The sequence below is a fragment of the Heteronotia binoei genome, chromosome 12, assembly GCF_032191835.1.
Source record: "Heteronotia binoei isolate CCM8104 ecotype False Entrance Well chromosome 12, APGP_CSIRO_Hbin_v1, whole genome shotgun sequence".
Taxonomy (NCBI): domain Eukaryota; kingdom Metazoa; phylum Chordata; class Lepidosauria; order Squamata; family Gekkonidae; genus Heteronotia; species Heteronotia binoei.
The window spans coordinates 51528490-51540500 of NC_083234.1; the positions used below are offsets into that span (position 1 = coordinate 51528490).

The following is a 12011-nucleotide window of genomic DNA, read 5'->3' on the forward strand; positions in this document are numbered from 1 at the left end:
GTGCTTTAGGCATATTAGCTTGCTCCCTTACAGTGTTTCTCAAACTTTTTCACGAAGTAATCAATGTAATGCTATTTTGTTATAAGATCTGCCTGTCCAGGTCCCAGATCAGCTACAGGTCAATCCCATTTAGTTGAAAGCCAGTATGGTATAAAGCAGCCCCAGCCATTGGCCATGCTGGCTGGGGCTGATGGGAGTTGTAGGCAAAAAACATCTGGAGAGCTACCGTTGGCCACCCCTGGTATAAAGGTTCAAACCCACACTCAGCCATGAAGCTTGCGGGGAGATTTGTGCCAGTGACTCTCTCTAAGACCAACCTACCTCACAAAGTTGTTGTGAGGATAAAGTGGAGAAAAGGAAAACTCTGCTTTGAACTCCTTGAAGGAAAAGCAACACAAAAAATGCAATAGACAGATGAAATGGTTTTCTTTTCTGAGGGCCTCATATCTTTCATAGTAATTTGTTTTCTTGCATCTGTGAATATTGCATGCCTACAGCTGCTGCATCTTTCAGCACTTTTCATTTGCAAGTAGAAAAGAAGTCAGAGGGGAGTTCCCAAAGATGTTGAAAGGTCAAGCAGACCAATTATAAGCAGGCATAACTAAAGTATAAAGGTGTAACTTTTATACCAGTTTGATTGTCATGGCATCCCTTAAAAGACTGCAGGTTGTTGTGTGCGTGGGTCACTCTGTTAGTGATCCCTAGTTGGCGTCACAGTACTCTGCTTCCCAGGGCTCTTTGTAGACAGTGAATGACTGTTAAGCCAGTGTGTGTCTAATGCAGTGATGCCTTCCGGAACAGCCTGTTGGGAGTTAGACCCACTGGCTCCTTTGAATCAGTTATATCACTACAACCCCACTTCCAACTTGGTGCTTGCTAAACATTTGAAATTCCTCTTGTTGGAAATGACTTCTCAGTCCTGTGCCTGCAAAGGATCACTGTGCCTTGCTGTATTATAAAATCTGATTTGGTTTTGCTCCTCCAGGTCCCCTGTGCCCCCACCGCCTCTTATTTCAGCTATGTGTGAAGAAGAGACAACTGCTCTTGTTTGCGACAATGGCTCTGGGCTGTGCAAGGCTGGCTTTGCCGGTGACGATGCCCCCCGTGCAGTTTTCCCATCCATCGTGGGCCGCCCACGTCACCAGGTTTGTGTGCTGAATCCCTTTTTGGGTATTTCTACAAATGGTGCCTGGGGCAAACACAGGCCTCGGATAGTCATGTCAAAGCCCTTTGTGGGCTTAGTCTGGAGTAACTCTGCATAGGGTTGTCACTAGGTGCTCTTTGATATCCAGGGTTCCAACTAGACAAGTAGGGGAAGAATGGAGCCATATGCAAATGTCTCAGTCTTTGGCCAGAATTGTCTGTAGCTCTGCCTCTTAATGAAACCACAGAGGATGTAGAAAATGACATGGTGATTGTTAGACAAAAAGCATTCTGTTCACCTGTTCCTATATTCTCCAAGCTGCCTGTATATTTTCTTTGACTGGCTGGGATCAGGGTAGAGTGGGATGTCAAAACAGTTCCAAAGCAGGCTGAGTCATGGCCCTTGCAGGGCTATGGTGCCACAGGGGTACTTGTCCCACACCTGGGCTGCGGCTGTGGTTTAGGTTATACCTCTTGCTATCATGGCTGCCCACATTGCAAGGGACACTTGGCTCAGCTGTCTCCTGACCCACCAGTGGCCCTCCAGGGCAGCAGCTTACCAGGAACTTTTCCAGTAAGTTAAAAGGACAGACCATCCTTGGTTGCAATACCGGAAGGTGGCAGCAGAATTTCAATTCAGCCATAGGAAATGGATGGTCCATGAGTTAGATGAACTACTTCTGATGGTCCATGAGTCAGCTGTGAACAGCACAAAGTTGGTTGCAGAAGAAAAATGGACTGGTGCTGGGAAAGTCTGAAGCATTTAGCTGTCTTCTGCAGAGAAGAGTTATTCAAAAGGCTGAGCTGCACCTTGTTCCTTGTTAGTCTCTCAGCACTACACTGCACAAATCCTGACAAGCAAATTGGATCACGATACAGTAATCCTGCACTACTCAAATGCACAAACCACTTCATTCAAGTCATCTTATTCCACCTAAGAACAGCATCTTGGAAGCAAAGCCAGCATTAATATCCATACATTGTAGACAGGTGGGAAGAGGCCTTAGAGCAAGAGGCAGAACAACTTGTCTGAAATTCCTTTGGGGTTTGTGGCTGCAGTGTGACTGGGGATTCATTGCTCAAACAGAGCCAGCACACTGCAGTGGTTAAGGGTGGCGGACTCTAGTCCGGAGAACCGGATTTGATTCCCCACTTCTTCATGTCACACATCCTAGGACAGACACAGTTGATCCTCAGAACTCTCTCAGATTCACCTATCTTACAAAGGGACTGTTGTGGGGAGAGGAAGGGAAGGCAATTGTAAGTCACTTTAAGACTCCTTAGGGTAGAGAAAAACGGGGTATAAAAACCAACTCTTCTTCTTCTTTGCTGTAGAGCTACCACCTCTGGGTTGAGAAATCCCTGAAGATCTGAGGGGCCTTCCTGGGTAGCGTGGCCCAGGGAGTGAACTCAGTGGGGATGTGATACCATAAAGTCAACCCATCGAAGCTTCTGTTTCTCCCAAGAGAACTGATCTCTGTAGTCTGGAGATCGATAATTCTGGGAGAATTCCAAGCCACACCTACTTGGTTATCAGAATACTTTACGGGGGAGGGCTCTTATTTCAATAGACTAGACCATGCTTTGGAGCTGATAAATGGAAAGTGATGTATATAAACGGTTGTGCTGTGTGTACGAGTCCTCAGGTAAGTGCTTTGGTCTCTCTGAATCCCTTCTACCAAGGAGTTTATTACTTTCTCATTTTGGTTCCTTAGGGTGTGATGGTGGGAATGGGCCAGAAAGACAGCTATGTAGGGGACGAGGCTCAAAGCAAGAGAGGAATCCTTACTCTCAAATACCCCATTGAACATGGCATCATCACCAACTGGGACGACATGGAAAAGGTGCGGCGAGGAATTCTGTGCATTTTCAATTCTCATTTTTATTGAAGATATATAGGTAATCTATATATATGAACATATGAAGCTGCCTTATCCTGAGTTAAACAATTGGTTTATCAAGGTCAGTATTGTCTGCTCTGATGGGCAACAGCTCTCCAGGGTCTCAGATAGATATCTTTCACATCACCTGTTACCTGAACCCTTTAACTACAGGTGCCAGGAATTGAACATAGGACTTCTACATGCAAATCATATGTTCTGCCACTGAGCCACAACCACTTCCCACAAGGTTTGGAGCTTCCTTCCGTAAGATGCCTGATTTCCTGCCCCCCCTCCCCTGTTGAAGCCTTCTGACACATTGTGAAGACAGTTTTGTTCTGGAGAATTTGTGGAGTAATGTGTAGTAATAAATACCACACTAGTGGCATATTTATAGAGGATACTGCTTATTTTGAATGTTTTGATTATTGATTTACTTGCTTTTCCTAATTTTATTACCTTTTTGCTACTGCTAAATTAACCTGTTCAAATTGCTCTTACTTCAATTTGTTTTTGTTGAAGTTGTTTGACATTTTTGTTAGTTTAAATTTGTTCTTCAGATTTTTAAAATCCTTGTTAGCTGCCCAGCACACCATAGGAAGGCAGGATATATATTTTCCACAATATTTATTTCATTGGTGGGGGGGGGGAGGAAATGCAACTATTTATATTTCCACAAGTAGATCTGATCACACCAGCTCATTTAGGTGTGCCCAAATTCTATGTTCTAGTGGTCCAGGGCTCAGTGGATTCTACCACACAGCCTGGCACTCGCTTCCCAATCATGGAGCACATATACTCAGATAATATCAGGTCATAGAGGAGGGACCTGAGCAGCAGCTTCCAAAAAGATCCTTTTCAAATATACCCTGCTAGTAAATTCTTTACCTCCTCAGAAAACGCATGTGGTAGCACTGAAATTAAAATACCCATGGACTAAGCATGGTATCTCAGCTGCTTCTCAGAGTTGTCATCAGCTGTACATTGCCTATAGAACTCAAAGACAGACGTTATGTACTATTAATATATGAACTATTGCTTTTTCACAATTGTATTTTGACAACTGTGGCATTTGCTACAAAGCCCCACTTTTTTGACAGTCAATTGTGAGCTGCTGTTTTCCCACTTTGTCCAGATCTGGCACCATTCTTTCTACAATGAACTGCGAGTAGCTCCCGAGGAACACCCCACTCTTCTCACAGAGGCACCTCTGAACCCCAAGGCAAACCGAGAAAAGATGACTCAGGTAAAACCAGCAAGGCCTACTGTTCCAGAGGGCTGAGCTGCTCCGGGAAGGGAATTCTTGTTCATCTTCTGCAGTTGGCCCCATTATACAAAGTGCTGCTTAGATAGCTCCTGCCAGCTACATAAGAAATCTACAGTTTTCTATTGAAGTGACTGTCCAAGTGGTGCAGTCCAGAATCCTTTGCAATGTTGCAGGGCATGCCAGGCCATATATGATCCTTACAATATTCCCCGGACTCCACAGCTCAGGAAAGAACCCAGTGAGAGTACTGCCTGCTCATCATTATGAGCAGAATGGCCATGCACCCTGTCCTGGAGCTTGCTTCAGCTGTGGCTGGTGCATAGGAGGAAGCCTGTGCATGTGTACAAGGCTGAGCATCCCTAAGTATGAAGTACGTTGAGGTGGCCACTTCTGGTCATGGATTTTTGGGAATATTAAGAATAGTGAGTTTGTAATGCAATACTAAACAAAGATCCCCCTTCTAAGCCCATTGACTTCAATGGACTTTAAAGGACAGTATAACTATTCCGGATTGCACCATTAGTGATGTAAGAATTTGAGTTGCGGCAAATAGTCCACCAGGTGGTTCTCTTGAGCAAGTTACATGGAAATGAACAATCAGGATCTATGGAGAATATTGTTGTGCCTTTTTTCTTTCCAGTGAGACTGGTACAAGAGTAGTTCCAGGGTTCCTGGTGGACTGTACTGTGTTAATAAGTAGGAGAAGGAAGGCACCATTTCAGTGTCTATCGCAGAGAGACTTTTTGACAATTTTTAACTGTATGTGTCTGCAAAGACTGCAGGTTAAAGTGGGAGAGACTGCTGTGGGGAGGGGCTGTTTAACCCATTCTCTTTGCACAGTTTCCCATTGACAATCACCCTCTCAAACTGCCTGTACACTCTCTGGGGGGAAAATACTGTAGGGATTATTTTTCTTCATAGAGCAGGCAAAAGAAACTTGGGAAGTGGCTGTATTTGTTAGGAAAATGCTACAAAGGGAAAGAAAACAAATCACACACGCACACACCAGTCTCCCACTTAAAATCAAAGCCCCCTGCTGCTGCAGTCTGAAGACTGGGATTAAACAAATTTAGTCTCACATATAGTCCCCCCCCCCCTCGGGCACCAAGGCATCTTGAGCTAGTCCATGAGATTAAGCACTCATAGAGGAACCCCATGCCTTCATCTAATCTTGACTCTGCTTCATGGTTCTTCCCATCTAGATTATGTTTGAAACCTTTAATGTTCCTGCCATGTATGTTGCAATCCAAGCAGTGCTGTCCCTTTATGCATCTGGCCGTACCACTGGTAAGTACATGGCTTCAGTTCTCTTTACTGTTTAGAAGCACAGAGTTCAGTATAAATCAAGTTTGAGGGGAAATTAACCCTTGGCACCCTGCCTGTTTATATGAAAACAGTTGCTTTATCTGGGGAGATCATTTCTGCTGTTTCTAGAAGAAGCTATATTGAGTTTCAGTGTATACTGTATTTACTTTAAAGGAAGATGACCTTGAATGTAAGATGTCCTCCTTAAAATGTTATATACACACAAAAAAAATTATTACTGGACAAAACTAATTTGTATGCGAAAGTAAGACAACATCCTCTTTTTTATAGCATAGCTGGGGGAAAAAACCCTAGTATTCCATTTGAGCAAATACTGTATTTATATTGCAGAATTCATCTGGTTTTGTAATTATCTTCTTATTCCAGGATCAGAGGAGACAGGTGATCTGGCAGGAAGGGCTATAGCTCTCTAAAAGTCAAATTACACATTGCATGTGAGATCTGCAATTGGATCTCTCCCAGTGGTTCTATTAAGGAACAGTCATAGGAGGTCCAATTGGGATAAGAGCTAGTCACACACATTTCTTGATATAAATTGTATCCTCTGCTGCTAACTAGTCAAGAAAAAAGACAGATGCTACGTCATGTCACAGCTGCCACAAGTGAGCAGAGAATAACAGCTTTGTTTGTTGAGACTTATGACATTTCCCTGGAGACAGGCTGAAAAGCTTCATAGGATTGAAGACAAGAGCCCTGGGCTTACCTTTGTTCTCCCTTAGCAGCTAATTCTCCATGTTTCTCCTTACAGAAAGGACAATTAGTTAAAGGCTGTCTCTCCTTATGGAAGAGCTTCTAAGTTCCCAAGAATTCTATCACAGAATTCTCGATTCTCACTGAATCCCAGTTCCCAGAATTCTTTCGGTAAAGCCAGACCAGTGAAAGAAATATGAAGTAATATAAGTACAAGCTTACCACGGAGTTGAGAGATATGTTTCTTGTCATAAACATGCAGAGTATACAGCTATATTTCTCATTATAAACTGGGCTGTGGGTGCAATCAGACTGTGGCTCCTTAGGGTTTGTAGAATCTTTTGGGCTCAAGTGCCATGTTCTACTGGAGAAAGTTTTTCTTCCAGATGTTTCGTTCTCAGCTGCGGAGAACATCCTCAGTGGCGTTGCAGCCGAAGCAGGCGCTCTGACCTTCTTGGCTGCTGTGCATTGAGTGAGGCCAGGGCTGCTGGAGAGCTGCTATTCCTAGGCTGGAGGGGGCGTGGTGAAAGGGCAATAGGTTTGTGAATGTGTCCATTGTTTGGTGGGGCTTCGTGGAAGGGTAGTGATAAGGAAACTGGCTGTGACCATTGTTCTGTGTTAATTGCTGGGAGGGTTGGAAGGGGTGTGAAGATAAGGAAGATGGTTGTTGACTGTGCTGATTGTTCTGTGGAATATGCTGGTTGTTCTGTGAATTTCTGCAATTTATAGTCTGTAGGGTGTTTTGCAGAACTGGATACCAAGATTGGTGGATGGAAATGCCTTCTTCCTTTCTGTTAAAGTTGTGCTGCAAAACACCCTACAGACTATAAATTGCAGAAATTTACAGAACAACCAGCATATTCCACAGAACAATCAGCACAGTCAACAACCATCTTCCTTATCTTCACACCCCTCCCAGCAATTAACACAGAACAATGGTCACATTCAACAGCCAGTTTCCTTATCACTATCCTTCCAGGAAGCCCCACCAAACAATGGGCACATCCACAAACCTATTGCCCTTTCACCACACCCCCTCCAGCCTAGAAATAGCAGCTCTCCAGCAGCCCTGGCCTCACTCAATGCACAGCAACCAAGAAGGTCAGAGCGCCTGCTCTGGCTGCAACGCCACTGAGGATGTTCTCCGCAGCTGAGAACGAAACGTCTGGAAGAAAAACTTTCTCCAGTAGAACACAGCACTTGAGCCCGAAAGATTCTACAAACCCTAATGATGTTACCAGCCGTGAAAACCTGAAATCTTTGATAAGACTGTGGCTCTGTTGTGAGCATGAAGGATTTTTGGGTTTGGACCTTGAAGACAGCCCAGGCAGTGGCATCAGTACTGGTGGACCCATTCAGGCTGATTTCAATCAATGTAGGATTTGTTTGATACGGCTGCTGCCTTGCTTCAAGCATTTAAACTAGAACAGATAAGGTGAGCTGAAACAAAGAAACCCTTCAACTGGCTCAACATGTCCTGTGGGTGCATGGGATGTAGTTTTCATAGCCACCTACGTGCATAGAATTGTCCTGCTTAAAAATGCATGTACATTGCTTGATGCCTACATCATTTTCACATGTAAAAAAATTAGAAAAAATTAAATCCTTCTGATGATATTTCCCTACAACAGCAGACCTGTTTAGACAGAATTAGTTCAGCAATTAGCTTTAAATGTAATAATGGTGAGGGATCAAGTGGTGTGCATGCATGCATGAACCAACTCTAACAATCTCTTCTGATTTAGATCAACATTTATTACACTCAGACTGTGATTTGAATGGTGGCAGCTTCATTGTAGGTAGTGTTGTCTGCATCCATTTCTGACCAAATAAACTTTTTATGAGATTGATATGGGTGTTTAGTAGCTCATTATGTTCCTACAAAAGAGGAAAATGGGAAGCCCATTGTTCACTATCCTGTCTTCCTCCTGCTCTTGTTTGTAGGTATTGTTCTGGACTCTGGTGATGGTGTCACTCACAACGTGCCCATTTATGAAGGCTATGCCTTACCTCATGCAATCATGCGTCTTGACCTGGCTGGCCGTGACCTTACAGATTACCTCATGAAGATCCTTACAGAGAGGGGCTACTCTTTTGTCACCACTGGTGAGGAGAAACTGGCTCAGTTGGACTCGCTTCAGTGATTTATTTAATCCTGTCCTAGCATTAATTTTCTAGTATGTATATAGTGAATATATAAGCTGTGTGAATGGGACATTTTCTCTTCAATATGTGCATTGGTAAGCCCCCTCCGTATGCTGGCTTGTTAACTGTCCTGGCTATTGAGCTATGGATTTGAGGTGTGTATGTGTGCTTGCATTTAGAATATTTTCATTTTTAATTTTAACTTATGGCATCTTTTCACTACAAAAGTAAATAGATGTTTAAAGTTGGAATCTAGTCCAAATCCCTGCTCAGTGTAGGATCAGCCTAGAGCATCCCTGACAAGTGTTTGTCCAGCCACAGCTTAATAGCTGTTGCTGAATCAAGGGAACTTAATTCAAGGTCAAGTAGTATGTATGTTTTTAACAAAGAAAATGCTACTGAGTCTCTCTGACTCAATCTGAGCTTTATCATCAGACGCATGATTCAAATGCTGACTGAGCATGCTAAAGACTACTGTAAAGTTCGTGAATAACTGGAAGGGTAAAGGTGGTGGTGAGATGAGGCAGTAGGTTTTGGAAAACCAATACCCTAATTAAGGGCTTGCATAGAAGAACTTCCAGGCCAATTTGCATTCCCCCCTTTCTGCTATCCTTAGGGACCCCACAGATTTCCTGTCAAAGGTGATCGCCATATCCATAGTAAAGATACATCTGGCATAACTTGCTTCTGTTTTATGCAGCTGAACGAGAAATTGTGCGTGACATCAAGGAGAAACTGTGCTATGTTGCTCTGGACTTTGAGAATGAGATGGCCACAGCTGCTTCCTCATCCTCCCTAGAAAAGAGCTATGAGCTCCCTGATGGGCAAGTCATCACCATTGGTAATGAGCGATTCCGTTGCCCAGAAACCCTGTTCCAGCCATCCTTTATTGGTGAGTCTCCATTCCTGGAACAAAAGGTAGTCATGACTACTTTCAGAACTGAGATCAAAGTGCCAGAAGTTACACACATAAGACAGTTCTTGCTTCTCTCTTGGGACTTCTTTCTTCAATAAACAATCAGTTTTGCTCCATAGTTTTGGATATCTCAACCTGGATAGTGGAGTAAATTATAAATGGACAGAGAATAAACTCTTACCTATTATAATATATATTGTATAATATCACCCTAAGATTAAAATGAATGACCAAGGGAGATATGAAATTATGCTAATAATTTGCCTCCAGTTAAATAACAAAAAACAAAGAGACAAATAGCAGCTTCTTTGGTTTCCTCACTTCAATTTTTCCCCACTGCCAGTTTAGCACTAGTAGTAAGGGGGAAAGGCAGAAAGCTGCTTTAAAGATGCTTCCCAAAAGAGTTCAAACTACCACAAGTGTCAAACTATTGTTACAGCTGAGGAAAAGAATGCTGATGTAGGTGAAACCTTTAAAAAGTCCTGAATTCCTACCTGAATTAGGAAGGACTTATCACTGAACCTGCACATTTTCCCACAGGCATGGAATCTGCTGGCATTCATGAGACAACCTACAATTCCATTATGAAGTGTGACATTGACATCCGCAAAGACCTCTATGCTAACAATGTGCTTTCAGGAGGCACCACCATGTACCCTGGTATTGCAGACAGAATGCAAAAGGAGATCACAGCCTTAGCCCCCAGTACAATGAAGATAAAGGTGTGTATAGCCTATTTTCTTTTGAGTTTAACAGGTCTTTCCTAAATACATGTTCACTCACAACAACCCATCTGCTACCTTTCTGTCCCATTATTAGCAACAGGAAAATCTTGCTGTGTCGCTGCTGGATTCTGGCATTATACATTTGAAAACATTCTAAAAGCAGCAACTCAGTTTATACAAATCAAGGCTTACACACTGAGACACTCCTTCCACTATTATCGGAAAGGAGACTTAAAATGGTGGCTCCACACATAACTTAATAAACTTATTAATGAATATATTAAGACAGAACTTATTAATATATTGCCAATAAAAAACTAGCAACACCCATTCTTACTGCATGCTTGCTCAGAAGAAAGATCAATTCACCAAAAGATCTTATTTTCTCTTGTAACTGTCCCTTTAATTTCCTCCATTACTTAAAAATGCTTCAGCTATCCTATCTAAAAGTACATATTTCCTAATAACTGGTATGGCCCAGGCATTTCTGAATTAGCTACAGTTCCCTGCAGTGTTTACATTCAGGGCAACTGTTCCTTAGCTTTTTGTTTCTTTTGTAGTCATGAGAAAAGTAAAGGTTGCAAAGGGTAATTTTACTCGCACACACACCCTCTTAATGAACAGGAACTGACCAACTAATTCAGGAAGGGTGAAGTACAAAACTAACAAATCACTAAAAAGCTGAGAAACAGAAGCTTTTTAAAGCAACTTCGTGGAAGACAATTCAAGGAATTACAGCCCTGGAAATCCTCAGTAGCACTTTGCTAATCTACACTGGACATGAGGGGGCTTTAATTGCATATAAAATAAAGAAAAGGCTGATGAGGAGAGAAAAAAATAGAAAACAGCAGAAAGCAATGGAATGGCAACAACACTGCCTGGAAATAAAAACTGAATGACCAAATAGTATGTGTTCCATACTAACTAGCCAGTATGGTAGTAGCAAATCTACACTGGCAAATATGTCCAAAAATGATCACAGTACTTGGTCAGATCCTTTTTTTGTACTTTAATACAAAAAGAAAAAAGAAAGAAAAGAAAAAGGCCTGACCTATTCATATTCTTTTAACAATAGCTTAATGTGTGGAAATTTGCATTTTGCAGGATGTGGAGATAAATGTTGTCAAATTCTGCTAATTATCTTTCTTTAAAGACAAAAGGACAGGTAACAACCATTCTTGTCTTTTTATTTTAATTTATTGTGGAGGTCCTTCGCACATTTTGAGAACAAAGATCATCACATTCCTGGTGCCCCGTCACACAGCTTTTGTGCCGAAATTTCATTTTCAAATTGGATGATGGCTTTGGATTTTCACTTCATTTCTCAGTGGATCAGAGACAAAATGTATGATCCTATTCCATGCACTAACCCTGATTTGCAACTATTTTGACAGATCATTGCCCCTCCTGAGCGCAAATATTCCGTCTGGATTGGAGGCTCCATCTTGGCTTCCCTTTCCACTTTCCAGCAGATGTGGATCAGCAAACCAGAATACGATGAAGCCGGTCCTTCAATTGTGCACAGGAAGTGTTTCTAAAGACCACAGCTAGATTATTCAAGAGCATGGAGCTTTCCTTATTTTGCAATTCTTTCTAACCTTCAATAAGCATTAAAACTTTTTCAAACCAGCACTGTCTGTCATACCTTGTCCTTTGCTTTTTCTCACATCATTGAGCTCAGCTTGGAAAGGAAACTCCACAGAGTTGCCGTAAGTCAGCTGTTACTTGATAGCAAAAAAATAAAATAAAAAATCTGCTTTTATACAAGGATGCTTTTCACATGCTTAGTGAATGCACTATTTTGCATTCAGTTACATGGAACTGAAAATGTGACTCCATTTGCCATTTAATAAGGTGCTAGATTCTTCACAAATATTTAGCATTACTCAAACCCCAAGAGCAGAACTGTACTATAAGTT

General features: G+C 42.2%; 1 protein-coding gene across 1 annotated transcript; it reads left to right on the top strand.

Moving 5' to 3' along the window:
* Positions 1–964: 964 nt before the first annotated feature.
* On the top strand, positions 965–11721 carry ACTG2 (actin gamma 2, smooth muscle). Its single transcript, XM_060250472.1, has 8 exons — positions 965–1145; positions 2859–2987; positions 4159–4269; positions 5493–5577; positions 8251–8412; positions 9152–9343; positions 9908–10089; positions 11487–11721. The coding sequence occupies exons 1-8, from the start codon at positions 1020–1022 to the stop codon at positions 11628–11630; spliced, it is 1131 nt and encodes a 376-aa protein (XP_060106455.1). The 5' UTR covers positions 965–1019; the 3' UTR covers positions 11631–11721.
* Positions 11722–12011: the final 290 nt, after the last annotated feature.

Coding starts and splice junctions, on each gene's coding strand:
- ACTG2 (XM_060250472.1), top strand. CDS start 1,020: ATGTGTGAAGAAGAGACAACTGCTCTTGTTTGCGACAATGGCTCTGGG. Junction 5,578..8,250: donor TGCATCTGGCCGTACCACTG/GTAAGTACATGG, acceptor TCTTGTTTGTAG/GTATTGTTCTGGACTCTGGT. Junction 9,344..9,907: donor GTTCCAGCCATCCTTTATTG/GTGAGTCTCCAT, acceptor ATTTTCCCACAG/GCATGGAATCTGCTGGCATT.